Here is a 19613-nt window from a genome sequence, read left to right as displayed (position 1 = left end):
ATTTATATAAATATTTTTTTGTATTATTTTAAATTTTTAATTTCCTAGTAGTATTAGATTCCTTTTAATTTCCTCTTTTTCATAGATCAGTTGGTCTTTGGCCCAATGATAAACATGGGTAGAATCGAAGCCTAGATTAGTGATAGAATTATTATCTCCGGCTAAGAAGTTAAAAAGCTTGAATTAGTGGTTATCCAGTTTATTTTAATAAAAAGAAAATCCTTAAATAACATCTCTAATTTTGCTCCATCTCCAATTAACATCCCCACCCAGAAAAACGCGTGAGCAAAGCAACCAAAGAGAGTTGATGGGAAAATGCTGGCGCCAACGCGCAATCGCTGCTTAATGCTAATTCTCAAACTTTCAGTCAAATTCTTTCTGATCAATCATTTAGGTAAGATTAGGCCTTTCTGAGTATGTACAACAAAGAAGAAAAAAAAAGGTAAAAAAATTCCAGCTAATTTACTCCAGGCTGCAGTCTTTCCCTCTTGTCGGTTCAATTAAACGAAGATTAAAATGAAAAAACGACGTACGTATCTATCAAGATGGCAGAAAGCTACATTCTACATATTATTCGCAACATTTATTCTCCCACGCGCTAGAAAAACGCGTGCAGTTCTGTGTCCTTCTGTCGGTGATAATGAGCCTTATTACAAGCTAGGTGCTGCACTTGTGATTCTCGTGCAAAATTATTTACACGAAACAAAATACCACTACTACTAGGCAACCACAACAACTGCTTTTCAGATTTTTTTTTCCCCTTGTTGGATTATTATCTTTTATGTATTGATTAAATAATTAAATATTTTATATGATTATCATTATTCATTTAATTATAAATAAAAAATTAGTACTAACTTGTACTATTAATTTAGAAAGCATATAGTATAATAAATTAATCTCACTTGTATGGTATGTGAGTTTCTGTTACTGTTTTTAAAGTTTTTCCCTTCTTTTAATCGCCTTGCATAGCATTGGCAGAGGCGGAGGGAGGCCCCCTATCTTAAACTTTTAAAATTTTATAATTTTATCCTTATAAATATTAAATTTTTAATGTAATTATTTTATAAATATTATTTTCGTTTTTTCAAATATGAAATTTGGACTTTGTTTTGTTTTGTTTTTTCGGCTGAGACCATGTGCTACCAATAACTTATTTCAGTTGCCACTTTCAAAGTTTCGGATAGAATTTGAAGGGTTAGAAACAAGTAAGGATTAACTAATAATTAAGTTTAATGCCCCATCGTGCTTGTGAAACAAGCATAAGGACAAACTGTTTAAATGCTTACGGTTTTGAGTAAAAATAATTAACACAGAGTTTTTATGACGATGGCTACTTCACCTTAGAACAATATCATTCAGTCACGCAGGATAGACCATGGCATGATCGTGTAAGGATAATAGCAGGAATCAAATATATGATTTGTAAGTGTAACTGTTTCTTTTGTTTTTGTTAACGTGTCAAAATTAGCGTTTAACATAATGCATTTAATTGCAAAATTGGACTATTAGTATTCAATTGTCCGCATCAGTGCCAAAAATTTTCATACAATAACTAATGGCAGTGATTTTTTTTTTCCTTTTATTGTAAACAACAGAGAATATCCACTTTTTCCTATATCTACTCTTCTTATTATTGTACTTAATTCAGTAAAAAAAACTAAAAATAGGAAAAAGGTCATAATCACTCATGAGGTAAGCCCAAAATCTTGGCTAGCTCGAAGTTGCCATCTGGGCATGTGCAAGGAATAATGGAGACAAAACAATGTTCGAATACATATTACAATTTGTAAGTGTAACTATCACATTTAATTTTGTTTTCACTCTCCAACCATATAAAAATGGATTCATCTCATTTTTTGTTATTTTATATGATATCCAAAATTTTATATGGGGATGATTAAATTCAATCAAAAATGTCAAAAATAAGAAAAAATCATGATCACTCATGAGATATGTCCAAAATCTGGACTGCTTCGAAGCTGCCATCTGAGCATGTGCAAGGACTTAGTGGAGACGAAGCAATGTTCGAACACATATTGCAATTTGCAAGTGTAACTATCGTGTTCAATTTTCTCTCCACTCTCCAATTAAATAAAAATAGATTCATCCCATTTCTTGTTATCTTATATTGATAATATGACAAAATTTATCTCATGGAAGTATTCACAAGTTAAATCGATGGACATATTCTTCAATTATATGTCACAGTCTAAACAAAATTAGAATACAACTTTATGTTTTAACCAGTCAGTAACATGTTTCCTTTTCGTTGACAAAGATTTATTTTTTTTTGTGTTAGCAATTATCGAAATTAATGCTCTTTCATTGTTCCGATAATGAAGTGTCATATCCTCTTTAACTCCTAAACAGTGGGAAACATTTCGGTGTTTCAAACTTTATGTTGGACGACCTAATCTAAAATTTATATTTGTAACTCGTTTGATCATAGGGCATTAAAAAGAGAAAATGAAATGGTTTATATTTATAATTTTGTACAATATGAATGAAGCGAGACAAAATAAAATAAGGGAGGTTGTCTATTTTATTCATTTTTTATCATAATTGTAATTTCTCATGATATGCAAAATCAGAAGAGAGATAATAGGATATTTATGAGTCTTAAGCAATATAAGCACATTTTTTTAATATTTATCCTTTTATCACTTACAATATGCTATTATTAAATTACCTAATTTTCATTTTATCTCTTTTAATTGACAAAAGAAAGAAGAAGAAGAAGATATCTTTATTCATTTTTATTTCTAAATTTTTATTGATCATATAATTTTTCGTTATAGTTATAAGATTTTATCTGATATATAGATAAGAAATTAATTTTATTGAATCTCTTTTTATCAAATTTATGATTGACTTGGTTTGGAACTTTTTATTCATTATACATTTTAAAAATTGTAATCATATTAAACATTTATAATTATGTAATTATTATTTAAAAATAAATAAAATAAAAATATTTACGCACAGCACATTTTATAACGAATAATAGTACTTATAAATCTTTAATACGAAAAACACTAACAAAAAATAACAGTGAGAAATTCTTAATCTCTTACAAAGTTTTAAAATACTACTAGTGTTAATAGATAAAATTTATTAAAGTTGCTACAAAATCTCAGAAGATAAAGACAAGGTGACCGTCCCCCACTGACAGGGAAGGAAAACTAGAGATTCCTTCGGGATTGCAGCGTAGCCAAAAAGGCGCGTGGATAATTTGCACGATAAAGAAAGAAACTACAGAATATGATTTTTCATTTTTCTGTTTCGGGAAAAAAAAATAGAAAGAAAATACGATATAAAAGTTTTACCCACGTGAGCATCGAGACAGACAGCTCATTGGTGAGTGAGCCCACTCACATGACGATCATTCGAAGAACGTCATTCGCTCCACTAACGAAATCACCATTTCTCATTTTTGTTTATTAATTATTATGGCTCTTTTTGTATTCATATATATATATTTATTGACATGTGAATTTTACTTACTAACAATAGTAATTAATATTAATGTTAAAAAAATTCAATATACATTAAAATATTAGAGAAAATTAATTGGTTAAATTCTAAATTTTTTTATACAAGTTGGTTGGAAAGAGTAGCGTCAATATTGAACCGCATTGAACCAAAACGGCTGTTGGGTAATTTTGTATTCCAGTCTTGCTACAATCTCTACTATAGCCGTGGAAACTTCGTCATTTCCTAGAAAGTGATAGCGACGAGAGTGGGGCGGGGTGGTGTTAACTTTGATGGCATTGTTTGGCTCTGTTCACAGGTGGGACTGAGGGATTGGGGCCATATGTATTAATATGCACCGCACGTTGCCTTATCAACTTCGTTTTATCCAATAATACTACAACTAGTAAACCATTGATATAATATTAATTGTTTTGAAATGGACGGGGACAGCGCAAAATTAATACGTGTGTTATGCAAGGAGAATGCATTTTGAATAATGAAAAATCATCTTACTAATGCCACCATGAGAGTAGACAATTTATGTAGCCAAGTAATGAATTTTATACATATCTTTACAGGTTAAAACTATACCATGATATAGTTATATCATTTCATAATTGATAAACACATAATCTATAAATGTAGATATTATTTAAATTGTAATTATCTGTATAAAAAATAAAATATATAGCTCGTAGATTAACTTGAGTATTAATAGATTGTGTTTTCTGTGATTTTTTTTGGTGCAAATCAATTTACATTGAAGATAAAGATTATAACTTTGGAAACATGTTTTATCCTGTTACTATCATTTGTAGATTACAGCTCATAAGGTTTCCTAACCTGTAAAAGATTAGATATACATTATCACTAACCAACGCGATCGTTGCTGCTGTTGTGCTTTCAATAAACGACAACATGTTCAAACCAACGCGTGTATGGGTGTATTTCATATGGAAATATACTAGGGGAAGAGTTTGATTGGTATTGGACAATATTCAATTACCAGTAAAAAGCAAAAAGTGTTAAATTTAGTTCTTAATTTAATTGAGAAAAAATATAATATCATTTATTTGTAGGTCAGTTTTAAAATTCATTGTTTCAAAAAAAAAAATTAATTCAAATTTTAAGTAAAAAATGAAAGAAAAGACAACAAAAGCAATTTTCATTTTCATTTCTTAAACTATTATGTAACTAATTAACTAATTTCGTGAAATATATAATTTAGTTTTAAATAGGAATATGGTAAATAAAATATATTTTCTAAAACTACAAAAACAATTAAAAATTTGGCATTTTTTGAGATTACTCAGCCAGTCTCCCGATCCAATATAAATTCCGCTCATCCGGATACAATCCCCTGCTCCAGACACCACCCCACACCTCCTTGCAACCTTCCACGTGTCCCTATCACCAATCGAGTACCAGCGGTGGCTACACCCACGAGTACGCTTTAATCCTGCCTCCTCATTTAATGTAGCTCTGTAAAAGAGTCACATCTTCTCTCTCTCCCTCCCTTTCATATCCCTCCTTTCCCACATATATACACCACATCCCCCCCTGCTTTTCCCTCGTCCTTTCTATCAATCTCCAGCTTTCTCCTTCTCTCTCTCTCTCTCTCTCTCTGTCTCTCCCCATTTCTCTCTTCCTTTCGCTTCTTATTTCCCTGCCACCTTCCGGCCTACGCTGCAAACACCAGCAAAAGATCACTAAAGAAACCGGTGCCGTTTGAAATGGCGACGAGAATGGATCTGGACGGGAAACCAATAAAGCCGATAACGATATGCATGATTGGAGCCGGAGGCTTCATAGGCTCTCACCTCTGCGAGAAGCTGATGGCTGAGACGCCGCACAAGGTGCTCGCCTTAGATGTTTACAATGACAAGATCAAGCACCTCCTCGAGCCTGACTCTCTCCCTTGGGCTGACCGTATCCAGTTCCACCGACTTAACATCAAGCACGATTCTAGGCTCGAAGGTCTTATCAAGATGGCAGATCTCGTAAGTTCTTGCCCTTCTTGCTGTCTCTTTTGCAACCATTGCTGTTTCCTTTTTTGGTGGTAACATTTGCTGGAGATCGCGGATTCGTTTGATTTCCTCTTCATTTCTGACTAAATGTGTTGGTTTATTTATTTTTTTGTTTCTTTAGTTTTTTGCGCTTTAATATGTTAGATCTGGTTTAATTCTGTTTTATTTCTGTGTGATTTTAAGTTTTTTCTTGAGCTAGTATTCTTTCATTGTTGTTTAAAAGTTTAGTTTTTCTAATTAGTTTGATGTTTTACTGATTTTCTTTTGATTTTTAAAATGTTCTTGCTAGATTTATGACGATTGATTTGGTTTTTATTGTTTTTGTTGCAATGTAGACCATAAATCTTGCGGCGATCTGTACTCCGGCAGATTATAATACGCGTCCGCTCGACACAATTTACAGCAACTTCATTGATGCACTTCCTGTGGTAAGCATTTCTGTAATAACGGTTTTATGTTTGGTGTCCTTGTTTTTTTGTTCTATTTTAGTTTAATGATATCGATGTTTGGTTGTTGCTGATGTTTTTGAGATCAAATTTGAAATTGATATGTGGCTTTTTGATGTGGATTTGTGGTTTGATAGGTGAAGTACTGTTCAGAGAACAACAAGCGTCTCATTCACTTCTCTACTTGTGAAGTGTATGGAAAAACCATTGGAAGCTTTCTTCCTAAAGATTCTCCTCTCCGTCAGGTAACCTTTCGTTTTCTCCTTTCTAATAATTTACTGAGTATCTTTTGAAAGAGAATTTATATCTATGCTTTGCTTGTAACAGGGCAGCATGTATGGTTTAGTGAAGATCTGTTGGTGGTATCTTTATTTTCAAGATTTATGGTTTATTGTTTGATGGTATATATATTTAATATTTAAGAAAAAGGATTGTAAAATTGGTATTGAGTTGAAATGGTAAGAAATATGGGTTTAAATGAATAAATCCAGATAATTGGATAGTGGCTAGGTGATTTGTATATCATTCTAACTAAACGTCCTTGAATTTTTACAACTTTCTGGGATTTGTCTTTGTATGATCAGCAGATGGTGGTCAACCCCACTTCTGACTGATCTTGTGCATCCAGTATTCACTTGGGCATGGATATTTGTGGGGGGTGGAGAGTTTTTAAGCGGTTGTTTGGCTCTATATAATAACAATTTACTATGGTAATTGAATGTTTTGTTAAGTCTTGTATGTCATAGTCGTATCAGTGAGTGGCTTATACTTTTTCATTTTACAAGGATGCACACAAGTATCAATTGGATTTACTTGTTTAAGAATTTGAAGTTTATGTTATTCCTAGAATGTCCTGCTGTTGAGCTTGTTGATTGATGAAAAGAGGTTAAAACAACCTCCAGTATGGAAGATAGAATTCCTGTACGGATCATTGATATGTTCTTTTATGGTGTATAAATTTTGTTATACATCATTTGTTTCATCTGGCTTGATGTTGTTAGTAATGATTACCATACAACATTGAGCATAGGAAGCTGTCTTGTTTTGGTTTTATTTGTACTAAACTTAGGGGTCTTGGGAAAAGCTCTTTTGTTTATTCATGTGCTTCATGAGGCGGAAATGTTAAAACTAGGTACTACTCTCTTTTTGCACAGAGTTTTGAGCATCCGAAATTCATGGCGTTGCTGAAATTGATTTAATATGCTCCCTGTTATGCTATTGTTTCTTTTAACCCCTCCTTTATAGGTGATGTCAAAATTCTATTTGTTATTTCACATTGTTTAAAATCTTTAACTCATCCCCGTAATTGATGTGATAGGATCCTGCCTACTATGTTCTTAAGGAAGATGAATCACCCTGCATTTTTGGCTCAATCGAGAAGCAGAGGTGGTCATATGCATGTGCTAAGCAATTGATTGAGAGGCTCATTTATGGTTAGCATCTTGTGAAATGATCTGGCCCCTATTAGATGCTTTAAACATAATTTACTAACTTCCTTTCTTATCCATTGCAGCTGAGGGGGCAGAGAATGGCCTTGAGTTCACCATTGTGAGACCTTTTAACTGGATTGGACCTAGGATGGATTTCATCCCTGGCATTGATGGTCCGAGTGAGGGTGTTCCAAGAGTTCTGGCGTGCTTTAGTAATGTTAGTTGAACTTATTTCACAGTTCTAGGGAATGGCCTAGAATGCCATCTCTAATTTATTTTTTCAAATTTTTGATGGTCTTTAGTTCTAACAATAAGTTTGTCATTTTATTGGTCAGAATCTCCTACGCCGTGAGCCACTTAAGCTTGTGGACGGTGGCCAATCTCAGAGAACTTTTGTTTACATAAAGGATGCTATTGAAGCTGTCCTCTTGATGACTGTGCGTAATAACTCTCCTTACTCTCTCTTCCTCACCTACCTCGCCCTCCCTCCCTTCCCTATCCCATATACGGCCAACCACACAAAGGAACTAAACTAGTGGTTTCTTTATACAGGAAAACCCAGACAGGGCTAATGGACATATTTTCAATGTGGGCAATCCAAACAATGAAGTTACAGTTAGGCAACTTGCTGAAATGATGACCGAGGTGAAGGACATGATTGATGATATATAATTTCTATTGTTCATACTATTATTTTTGTTTATGGTGATGTATGTGATCATATGTAATTTGTAAGTGTTTGCACTTGGACTCTTCAGGTCTATACCAAGGTTAGTGGAGAACCTTCTCTGGAGGTGCCAACAATTGACATCAGCTCCAAAGAATTTTATGGCGAGGGATATGATGATAGTGACAAGAGAATTCCAGACATGACCATAATAAATAGACAACTTGGTATTTATCGTACTTCCCTTGGCTGTTCTCCTGATCTTTTGTTTTCTCCATAGGAGAAATTTGAGCATCTGATTATGGTTTAATAATGCCTCAGGTTGGAACCCCAAGACATCCCTTTGGGACTTGCTTGAATCGACCCTTACCTACCAACACAGGACCTATGCTGAAGCTATTAAGAAGTCCATCGCAAAACCGACAGCATCCTAAATGATGAGATGTTCAGACCACGCCTAAGAAAGGACTCATAAGAACGTGCTTGTTAGCAAATGTTTCAATTCTTTTTTTTTTTTTGGGAAGGAAGTCTTAAGTATATTTTAATTGTTGATTTTCCTTATATGCTAAAGTTTTTTGGTCTTCCCTGTGTCAGTAGTCAATAGCTCACTGTAGCTCAGGCAGCTATGTTCTCGGTATGGTACTATGTGAAGACATTAGATTCTACTAGGAAAGGTATTGTGCTAGTATTAATATTCCTTTAGAGCTTTGGGCTACAGCATGTTGGGGTTATTATACGAGGAAAGGAAATTAGTTATTGTTTTCTTGGGGGTTTGCCGGTTTGCCATTCCTCCATTTTGTCTCTCCTGGGCACAGTCTCAGGCTCATGTTTCCTAAATTATTATTTTATTATTTCACGCATGCTAGTTAAAAAGTTATGCACTACTAAAGAGCTGTTTGTCTCTTTCTTTTTCTTGGACTAAATTATGAGATTAATCCAGCAAGTCATAAAAACTGGAAACTTACTAGTAATTGTTTTGGAATGCTTCATGCTATATTTGTTAACATTTGTCAAATCGTTATTAGTTTAACTCTTTCAAATTTTCAATTTTTATGCCACCTTGTATGGTCTTTTAATTTCAGGATGAACTTTCATTTAAAAAGCCAATACGTTACGTTGACAAACTTCCATCTTGAGTAAGTGATTCTGTAACGTGGCTAACTTCAATCAAAGCCTGACTAGCTTTAGATTCTACCAAACTCCCGAGTTCGTATTGAAGTCCTTCAATTCTAGGGTTTTAACCCCTGGAAGTTTGAATTACTGCTAAAAGTCTGTGTTGGATATTGGCTTAGCAGAGTCAAAACAATCCTGCTTTTCAGCCATTTGGAGGGCATAAGAATCAGAGTAAAGATTTAAAGGATCTAGAGTCGGAATTGTTGTTTCACATTAAAGTGAGTTGATTCAAAGTTTTGCTCCCAATTTTTTTTTAGCAAAGATTGAATCTTGGTTGACAATGAAGGAGGCTTCTTTCCTTTTAGCCATTCAACAAATTCCTATATGTAAGTTGTTGAATTTATAACCTTGGCCTTTTCTTTTGACAAAATTATCTATAATTATTCTATTATAATCTGTATCTATCTGAGATTTACCTCTAATAATATGAAACATGAATTTTGGTAGAATCTTTTATTAACGTAAACAAATATATTTGTTCATCATATTTGTATATTGTCATTTAAAATATTTATTATAAATATTAATAAGATTCATCTTATATAGATAAAAATCTTAATTTTATTAAAAATTGAATTACATGGCTCGAAATTTTAAAATGAACAAAAATACAACTATTTACGTGCCAACAAATAGTAATTTGTTAGTAAAAATATGGATTCAGTGAATTCATTGATATGAGTAAATTGACTCGATTTTTTCACTTTATCAGCTTGCTCATGGACTCCAAAACTTTGGAGCGGTCACAGCAAATTCAGTGCCCATTCACAGGCCCAATGTACAACTAGTTACGGCCTTTTGGGATATGCCAACTGCTCCATTGGCCCAGATTCTCCCATGTCCCGAAGAGACTTCTCTTCCGATTCAACAGCGGCATTTCATCCTGCCAGTGCCAAGTTACAAACAGAAGGTAAAAGTCAGTTTAAAGCAAAAACGTCTAAACTTTAATGAGGAACAACATTTCTTCTTCAAATTGCACGGTCGACAGTCATGAAAAAGGAAAGAAAAGTACTACTGGTATTTGGTACTCAGTAGAATTACATATCATTTGTTAGAAAGAAACTTTAATCATTACCCCCATCCTTCAGATCTTCATTTATAGTTAATAAAAAAAAAAAAAAAGAAGAAGAAGAAAGTAAGCTGTTGAAGCAAAAGTGTGATTTTTGGATTACGTTAATTTGAAGAAATTGCTTTGGAATTGACTGACTGACAAGAATGGTGTCCGTTGCCACTGACTACACCACATAGTCACGTTTTCTTTCAGGGGCCTACTCAAATCATGAAAAATGTCCTCTCCTTCTCATGGCATGTGGTCATTCACCCATCCTTTTCACGTTTGTGCAAAGGGTCTGACCAGTTTACAATCAAAAGGAGGCTCGGAGTAGTGATCACGTGAAGAGAATTTAAGGGAAAGAAAATAGTAAAGGAAATATATAACAGATTGTATGTTGATGGTGTGCTAATAGGCATGATCAAGCTAGCTAGCTAGCTAGCCATTGCGCAAACCATCAAAAGTCACCTGGTAAGACTTTAATCCCATAATGTCTTAATCTAACAGTTAGCCTTTTCCTTTAGGGTAATGAGGTTTAAGACTAAAACAGTTCCAAACTTTTCTTCTTCACCTTTAACCTTTATATTAGAGAGATGAGAAGCTTTGCCTTTGATTGTGAGATGTGCAAAATGCTTCTACTTAGTCTATGGTAGAAATTTAAAAGGAGGAAAACGAAAACAACATTTTGGAATGAAACTTCTTGGTTAAAGACAAAAGAGAAAAGAACAAGCAATGAAACACAATCAACTTAAAGGTGATGTTGGACTTAGGACATAACTGGCCCATGCCCTTTTGTTAGTTAGAAAGCAATTTCCTCTGCATGGAACATTTCAGTCACTCTCACTGTCTAACGCCTGCAAGATTTTCTACTTGAAAGGGAAATATTAACCCTTTAATTTGATTTTTATATATGAAGTTGAATGTTGTAATAAAAATTTCACCATTCATTATTCATGAAATATATTTCTAGTCAGCAGCCCAATTCTACATCCTTTGAAATGGATTTGTTTGGCTGTATGCAGTTAGCATCAAAAGCCATTTCATCAGATGATGAAATTTTTAATAAAAATTCCGAGGTTGGAGCCTTAGTGGTTTTGTTTAATTTTTCGATGCCACCAATCGAAAAAGGAAGCAGAAAAGGTTGAATAAAGCAGTTTTTCCTTGGTTGACACTACTTCTCAAAAGATTCTACTTCTATGCTTGTTTTTCCCTTAGAAAAAGAGGAGCTGCCCCAAATAGAATATTAAAATAAGAAACTTCTTCATATATTTCCTGTCTTCCAACCAATTGACCATTACCCACTTCTGATCTTCATTGCATCATCATCAAGTTTGGTTGTTGAAAATCAAAGAGGGGATGGGCCGGGGCTGTCTTCTTTCAATTGCTTTGACTAGAGCAGCAAAATGTGATGCTTTTTATGGTGAATAGCTCCAATCAGGCAAAAGTTGCGGATATATATCCTTTATGAACATGTGTCCACCTGCCCTGGAATGATTTTGAAGCAAATTCCAAAACCAGTTCAGTGTCTGAAATATTCTGTAGAACTGAGATAGAATTTGCAGGAGGAGAGATTTGATCAGGGAAACAATGACAGCTCACCTTTCAGTTTTGCCATGCTTTGCCTATGTCACACTGTTTCAAAGAGGACCACTGCTCCAATTCATGCTCAGTTGCAGACAAATCAACATATTTACCAATTTTTCCCTGTTAGAAAAGGTCCAAAAGCATAAGGTGTGCATATTTTATGTCCTTAGTGGGCATTGAAAGCTAAAACTTATGCAATAGTTTCAGCTTATTTTATCAACTGAAAATTTTTTGAGCTGGAAAGAAAAGGACTTTGATTGCAATGTTGGACCCTTCTGATTGCAAGGAATCCACTTGGAGCCAATTCTAGTTTCAGCTCAATGATCTAGAAAAGCTGTTTATAAAGAACTTCACAGTAAAAATAATTCTGTAGAAATATTTGGTAAAAACCCATAGAATATATAAATAAACTTTTCTTCTGTGAAGTAATAATTTTGTAGCCAACTAGCACCTTCTTTCTTTATTATTTAGATTAAAAAACAAACTCTTTCACTTGAGTCCAAGCTAGTCTAAGAAAGAAAGTTAGAAAATAGTTATCTTTGGTGATACTGCAATTCAAGGGTATGCATCATTTTTCCTTTTTTCTAGAAAAACATACTATTATGTATCAAAAGGATCAAACTAAAGCTGAGTTATCATTTGAATGTACAAGGTGCATCACTCTATGCTGTAAATTACATGGTCTGTTTTGACCTGGCCTGACTAATAAAAAAAGGAAGTGAAATACTCCATAATGCATCATCATTGAGGTAATAATCCTAACCTAAACAGTGTATTCATCTGGTGATATCTGCATAGTTTATCACATGCACTTAGCTAGAAGCTTTTGTTTGGGCTAATTACTTGTCTCTTTGACTGTTAATTATTTTGAGCAAAGGCAAAAGCAAAATAAAAGTGGTGCTATATGACCAGCATATAGTATTGAAAAGGTTATTCTTTGTGGATTATTTGATGAAAAAGGTATTTTTTTTTTCAAGTTCCAAGCCTTGTTGCAAGGAGTAATTGCTATCTTTTATGTTCACCTCCTTCAACCCCAAGTCAAAACTTGAGTTCAGGATCTCAAATTTTCACTAGCTAGAAAGGAAAAGATCACAGTTCATGCTATTTTATTGTACTTTTCTCTTACCAAATTGCTATATTATTTCAGCTTAGCTATCTTTTCCTTGCTTCTATCTCATGACCTCTTGTGCTGCAGTCATGCCCCACTAATAAATGATTATTGAACCTACAATGGCAAGAAAATTAAGGCTTTTATCAAAGGCATTGGATAAAGACTTTAAATCCTGTGCTTGTGGCTTAAAGGTGGGGGAGGTTGAGACTTTTAAATATTTTTCCTGTTTCAAAGAGCATGTGAGTTATGATTAATATTTATAGCACAGGCTTCCTTTAGCTAACCCCTTCTCATCATTTTGGACAACCAGGCTAGCAATCACAACACAACCACTACATTGGTAATTTTGAACAAAAAATATGTTACTCACCTCACCTAATTTGCTAGCAAAATCATAAGTCTTCTTCTTCCTTTCTCTTTTTTCTAAAATGAGATAAAGAAGAAAAGGAAAATTTGAGTTAGACCAAATTAATAAATTGTAACCTTCCAACAGTATTTGTTTGGCTAGGGCAACTATATATCAGAATGTAATCATATTTTACAATACCTTAGAGGGAAAGCTTCAGACAAGTCAATTGAATCTGGGTACCAAATAATAAAATATTACCATTCTCTATTAAGCTTGTATACCTAATTTTTTACATTTTCATCAAAGATTCATCCAAAAGAAGATCATTTTAACTTGAGTTAATTTTTTTTTCTCTCAAACATCTAACATTTTGACCATCTGAACTAATTAGTTCAAATAACTGATACCAAGAACCTTTCATAATTGCTGAACTATTCCTATACAAACAATGCAGATTCAATTAGTTCAAATAAATTTGCATTGTCAAAAAGAAGAAAGAAAGAAAGAAAGATATATAGTCTAGGGGTAAAAGGCAATATGACTGCTTTAAGGTAGGTCATTGTAATACTCCCATTTGTTTTTAAATTTTAATGAGATAGATGATCACAGCCTTTGAACTGAACAACTCCCCATGATTGTTTAAGCAGTGGCAAGCCTTAACATCTTGACATTTTGTTGTACATGATTCCTGAAAGAGCATTTGCATGTGCACAAATCAAGTTCCAAGCATTTCACTGATCAGATTAAATTTATTTCTTGCACATTGCAGGCAAAATTTATTGATTCATTCTTCAGGTTGGTGGAGGTTGTTGGTTTCCACTGCAATGGCTGACAACAAAGAAGTGCCAAATCTGTTAAATGGCCATAAAAAGAAACAAAGTCAACTATTACTTCACAAGTAGTATTTGTTGGAAAAACTTAATTACTTATAGAGAACACACCTTTGATCCTTATAATCAATTACTAAAAACATGGGTTTTCTTTTTTGTATTGATTGGATCACATTGGTGACTTAGATTTTTCTAGTGTTCATGAATTTAATTATAATTATTTTCTTTAAGGAAGCTTTTGATCTTTTTTGTTTTTAGTATGGCATTTTACCTTTTGTTTTTCCATTGTACTACCAAATTAAAAAAACGTACTAAATAAAAAATTAAAAATTGATATTAATCTAAGTGTGAATATTATTGCAAATGATTGAAGCTAAATAAATAATTAGAAAAAAGTATAGTAAATCCAAGTGTGATTAGTGTAAATTACTAATTATGGAAGTTAATACCAAAATTTTGTAATTCTCACCAACCTCTTTATAGTTTTCTAACTTAAAAACGGAAAACATAAAAGTAATGGACGTGTATGTCCGTACGTAGTAATAAAATTTTTCCAACTTCCGACGTCAAACAGCTTTCGTCCCGCGGCCGTGCTGGCCGTTATTAACAGTTAAACTCCAACAACTTTTAAATCTTAACCACTTCGAGCTTGAAAATACGAAATTTAAAATACCAAAAAAAGAAGAAAAAAAGAAAAGAAAAGAAAAGAAAAAGAGTCACCACTCACCACGCGTTTTGCATTATGATGATTTCGAGTTGTAGGCAAAGATTTGGACAAAAAAGCCTGACAGACACGAAATTATAGTAACATTTCTTTTCTTTTCTTTTCTTTTTTTTTTTAATTTTATTTATTTATTTATTTTTACTTTTACTTTTCTCTCTTATCATTTGCATTGTCCGGCTGCCTCCCTCGGTCTCTCCTTCTTGGCCGGCTAAAGCCAGACCCTTCCCATCTGCCCGTCACTTCACTTTTGTTTCCCACTCTTTGTTTTTTCACTTTGACCCACTTTTATTTTCTTTTTTTACATTATATAAAATACTAATATTATTTATAATCTCAAAAAAAAAAAAAAAGTAAACCAGAAGGAGATTCTGTTACATTTAACCCCCCTCACCTTAGTTTTGTTTCTCTGTCGTGATCTGTGCATTCTTTTCCGTACCATTAAACATATTTAGTCTCCTTTTTTCAACAATAGGAAGCTCGGGTGTTTTTTTATTTATTTTATAGTATGTTTTGCTTTTAAGTGTATAGTTAATTGTAGTTTAGTAGCAGTAATATATAATCCATGAAGAAATGGGCATGGCAATGGAGTTCCGGCTTTCGTTGAAGGAAGACAAGGCATTTGGGGGTTTTTTTTTATTAGCTGTAAAGTTCCACTGTTGCCCACTCGCCCCCATTTGACCTCTGTCTCTGTGTGTTTCTCCTTTTTCTTTGTCCTCTTTCTTTCGTTCTTTCTTTTTTTTAAATAAAAGAAGAAAATTTTAAAATTTAATCTTTATGAAGAATTATAGTAATATGCTTCTCGTTTTAAAAATTTGATTCTCGGGCGATTTTTCCTTCTGCGGGGAAGGCATTTGTTATAAGACCCCAATTCAAAGTTGGGGTCTTTCCCTTTCTCTCTCAGTCATGGCACCTGCCAAGGTTTCTGGGTTTCATAGACAAGGAAATGACTGGTAAGCTTTTATACTTACTCTTCTATCTTTCTTAACCGGCTAGTAACTTGAAGTTTGTACCTTTGTTTTCAGTTCTTTGCTCCTTTCCTTTCTGGTTTAGTCTAATTTTCTTAACCCTCTTATTTCATGAATGAATAAAAAGTAATCAGTTCTGTGTGGCTTGATCAAGTTATGCTTGTTTTGATAGGTTTTTGGGTTTCTAGAAGAGAGAAGAAGGGATTATTTTGGGGGCTATAAGCAAAATTATTTATTTCTAAGGGCGTTAAAGAATTCTGTTTATAATGTGGTTTTTATGGGTTTTGCAGGTTTTGCAATGCAGGGTTGCCAAGTGATATAGCCATTATTGTGGATGGTATAAACTTTCATCTTCATAAGGTTAGCCAAATTTTCAGTTTTCAACACTTATATGAGGTTTTTGGTGTTTGAGCCCTCAGATTAACCTTGGGATATTTAGTCTTGAGGCTTTTACTCTTTCCTTGTAAATAGTTTGACCTCAGTATTGCATGGCTATGACCAATGTATTCTATTCTATGTTTTATTTTATTGTTGTGTATTCATTCTGGGATTAGATGTGATTGTTGGTTACTGGACTTTTAGATAAAGATGTATCCTTTTTCTTTATTTGCCGTGATCATTTAGAGGCATTTTATCAGTGTTTTCTCCCTTATATAATTGAGTTCAATGATAGTTACAAACTGTGTACGGACAATGGATCTGCGATTTGTAATGAATGAAAAAGAAGAAAGAGACAGACTGTTAACAGAATTTGAATTTATATTAACCCTTTATTGTATTGCCTTGTAATGTGTGGATATACAAAAAACAAGAGTCTAACAGATTATTTCCAATTAAAACTAGTAAGAGAATTTTATAAGATAGAGCCCTCAATTTATCTCTGTGTAAGCTTACTTCTGCTCAATTCTTTTTTTTTTTTTACTTTTTCTACCTTCTTAATTTTCTACCTTGTTTCTGATCCTTTCTGATGATTTAACTTTGCAGTTTAAGGCAACCTCTGTGTGTTGTAGATTGCATAGTGTGCCTTCATCTTGTTAATGATTAACCATGTTATTCTCTTGGTATATTTTCTGTAACAGCTTCGTCTTTTTCTAATGTTTTGGTTGATGTAATTGTTATAAACTTGTTTTTTCCACTTTCTATTGTACCCTATGTCTAAGACCAACATGGTGATTTTATGCACTAAAATGTTAAGCTCTATGGTCGTATATGACTGCAGTTTCCTCTTGTGTCAAAATGTGGGAAGATAGCTTCCATCTTTGAAGAACTCCAGAGTGCTGATGATAATTCTTTTACCACAAAGCTTGAAGAATTCCCTGGTGGTCCAGACATTTTCTTGTTTGCAGCAAAATTCTGCTATGGCACTCGGGTTGAATTTACAGCGAGAAATATAATGTCAGTGTACTGTGCAGCAGACTACCTTGAGATGACAGATGAGTATGGGGAAGATAATTTACTTTCCAAGGCAGAAAGTTTCTTCCACAAAAATGTACTCCGCAACTGGAAGGATTGTATATTGGCTTTACAAAGTTCTGAATCATGCCTGCCAAGGGCAGAGAAGCTCCACGTAGTACAGAAATGTTTGAATGCTGTAGCCATGATGGTTTGTACAGATCCTAGTTTGTTTGGTTGGCCCATGATGATGTATGGTAGCCTACAGAGCCCAGGTGGAAGCATTCTATGGAATGGAATAAACACTGGGGCAAGAATACGAAGCGCAGAATCTGACTGGTGGTTTGAAGACATCTCGTATTTCAGTGTAGGTTTATTTGAAAGACTTATCAAAACAATGGAAGCAAGGGGCATAAGACCTGAACATCTAGCAGGTGCTATAATGTACTACGCAAGAAAGTATCTACCAGGTTTGGGCCGATGGCACAGCACACAGAGTGGCAAAGCGAGGACAGTGGCGAGTTTTAGCTTGACCCCTGCCACTGTTGATCAGAAGGTTTTACTGGAAAGCATTGAAAGGCTTCTCCCAAAAAAGAAGGGCAAGTCCTTCTGCCGCTTTTTACTTGGACTTCTTCGTGTTGCATTGATACTAGGTGTAAATCAAACATGCCAGGATTCATTGGTGAGGAGAATAGGGATGCAACTGGAACTGGCTAGCCTAGATGGTCTTTTAATTCCTTCTTACTCCGATTCTGATACTCTATATAATACTGATTGTGTTGAACGGATCATCCATCATTTTGTGTCCTCAGAATCAGGGTTAACATTATTTTCACCACCATCATTGGACCTAGAAACATCACCGTCATCCGAGCCCTTAAGAAAAGTTGCTAGATTAATAGATAGCTATCTTGCAGAAGTTGCTTCTGATGTAAATTTGAAACCAGGAAAGATACGATCTCTTGCTGAGGTCCTTCCAGAATCTTCAAGACCATTGCATGATGGGCTATACAGAGCACTGGATATTTATTTCAAGGTTCGAATTTACTGAACCAACTTTTGATGTAAATGGAGTTTATTCTTTTCAAGGTTTGTAATTATTACTACCATTGTGCAGGCACACCCTTGGCTTTCTGATAGAGAGAAGGAAGAACTCTGCAACATCATTGACTACCAGAAACTCTCTGTTGATGCCTGTGCCCATGCTTCCCAAAATGAAAGGCTTCCACTTAGAGTCATTCTTCAAGTCCTGTTCTTTGAGCAGATGCACTTAAGAACAGCTCTAGCTGGCTGTCTGAATGTTTTGGAAGCTGAAAGTGCTCCTACAGGTCATGGGACTGCCACAGCAGAGATGGCTGGTCATGTCACTGCCACAAGTGAGACAGCCGGCCAGATTGTGCAAAGAGATGGATGGGTGACAGTTGTACGTGAAAACCGAGTTTTAAAGGTGGATATGGAAAAGATGAGGTCTAGAGTTGGGGAACTTGAAGAGGAATTTAGTAAAATAAAGCAAGAAATGAAAAGGGTGACAAAATCACATAGCTCTCTGAGTTCCCCTCGCATAGTTGGAAGAAAATTTGGATGCAAGCTTCTTCCACGATCCTCAGATGCTCAAACAGATGTTGTTGGAAGCACAGGACCAACTCCAAGATCATCAGTTGAGCAAGCATGTCCTTCCCGTCATTCCAAGCATCGAAAAAGTTTCTCCTTGTTTTGATAGTTAACACGTGGAAACTAACATCCATGTTTCGACATATAAACAGTGGGTGGGTGCTATCTCAAAAGTCACTCCAAAAGAAAAAGATTGTCTTGTGTTGTACAGGAAATAGGTTTGAAATGTGTGAAGAAAAAAGAAAAAGATTCATATCACCTACAATTTTGGTGTTGACACTTTTCTAATTATGAAATCTTGACCATTCATGATTTTGGGGTTCATTAAGGTTTAATGTGGTGGCATATTTTCATGAATGGTCAAGATTTCATGTGATGTAGAATTGTAGGAAATAGGATTGTAGGTGATATGAACCTTTAACACACTCTTCTTTTGAGTTCATTGATTGGATGGGTTGTATCCATTAAGGATACTGAATATGTGAGGCTGATCCCTCCCTGTTAGTGGGGCTTGAGGAGTGTGCCCTACATGGTTTGGGTTGGAGCCATCATAGCAGCAAATAGGTCTCCTTTTTCTTTCCCTGTTAGAGGAATCTTATAATTATTGTGTTTAGTCTTCATCTTTCCTTTACCATTCCATTGGTTTACACAATGTATAGATCTGTGAATCAAGTTGTAAGTTTGTTTAAACATTCAGTAAATATCAAGACATTCAAGTTACCGTTTGTCCTAAATTTTGCATCAGTTCCTTTTTCGTTCCAAATTTGTTGAAAAAT

At 34.3% G+C, this 19613-nt stretch overlaps 2 protein-coding genes across 3 annotated transcripts; both read left to right on the top strand.

Annotated features, from left to right (window-relative positions):
* The first annotated feature begins 5028 nt into the window (after window positions 1-5028).
* Window positions 5029-8950, top strand: AXS2 (UDP-D-apiose/UDP-D-xylose synthase 2). Its single transcript, XM_021423315.2, has 9 exons — window positions 5029-5477; window positions 5840-5932; window positions 6088-6195; window positions 7269-7383; window positions 7464-7597; window positions 7716-7817; window positions 7933-8025; window positions 8139-8274; window positions 8369-8950. The coding sequence occupies exons 1-9, from the start codon at window positions 5211-5213 to the stop codon at window positions 8479-8481; spliced, it is 1161 nt and encodes a 386-aa protein (XP_021278990.1). The 5' UTR covers window positions 5029-5210; the 3' UTR covers window positions 8482-8950.
* Window positions 8951-14834: 5884 nt separating this feature from the next.
* LOC110412959 (Phototropic-responsive NPH3 family protein) lies at window positions 14835-19565 on the top strand. 2 transcript variants are annotated; one of them, XM_021423626.1, is made up of 4 exons: window positions 14835-15819; window positions 16125-16194; window positions 17054-18262; window positions 18344-19565. In XM_021423626.1, exons 1-4 carry the CDS (start codon window positions 15773-15775, stop codon window positions 18941-18943), a joined length of 1926 nt encoding a protein of 641 aa, XP_021279301.1. In that variant the 5' UTR covers window positions 14835-15772; the 3' UTR covers window positions 18944-19565. The 2 variants fall into 2 exon arrangements, with proteins under 2 accessions (XP_021279301.1, XP_021279302.1); XM_021423627.2 differs by lacking the exons at window positions 14835-15819; window positions 16125-16194 and adding an exon at window positions 16799-16895.
* Window positions 19566-19613: the final 48 nt, after the last annotated feature.

This window comes from Theobroma umbraticum, unplaced genomic scaffold (genome assembly GCF_002168275.2).
Source record: "Theobroma umbraticum cultivar Fairchild unplaced genomic scaffold, ASM216827v3 scaffold_95.0, whole genome shotgun sequence".
Lineage (NCBI taxonomy): Eukaryota > Viridiplantae > Streptophyta > Magnoliopsida > Malvales > Malvaceae > Theobroma > Theobroma umbraticum.
This window is presented reverse-complemented; position numbering and strand designations above follow the sequence as displayed.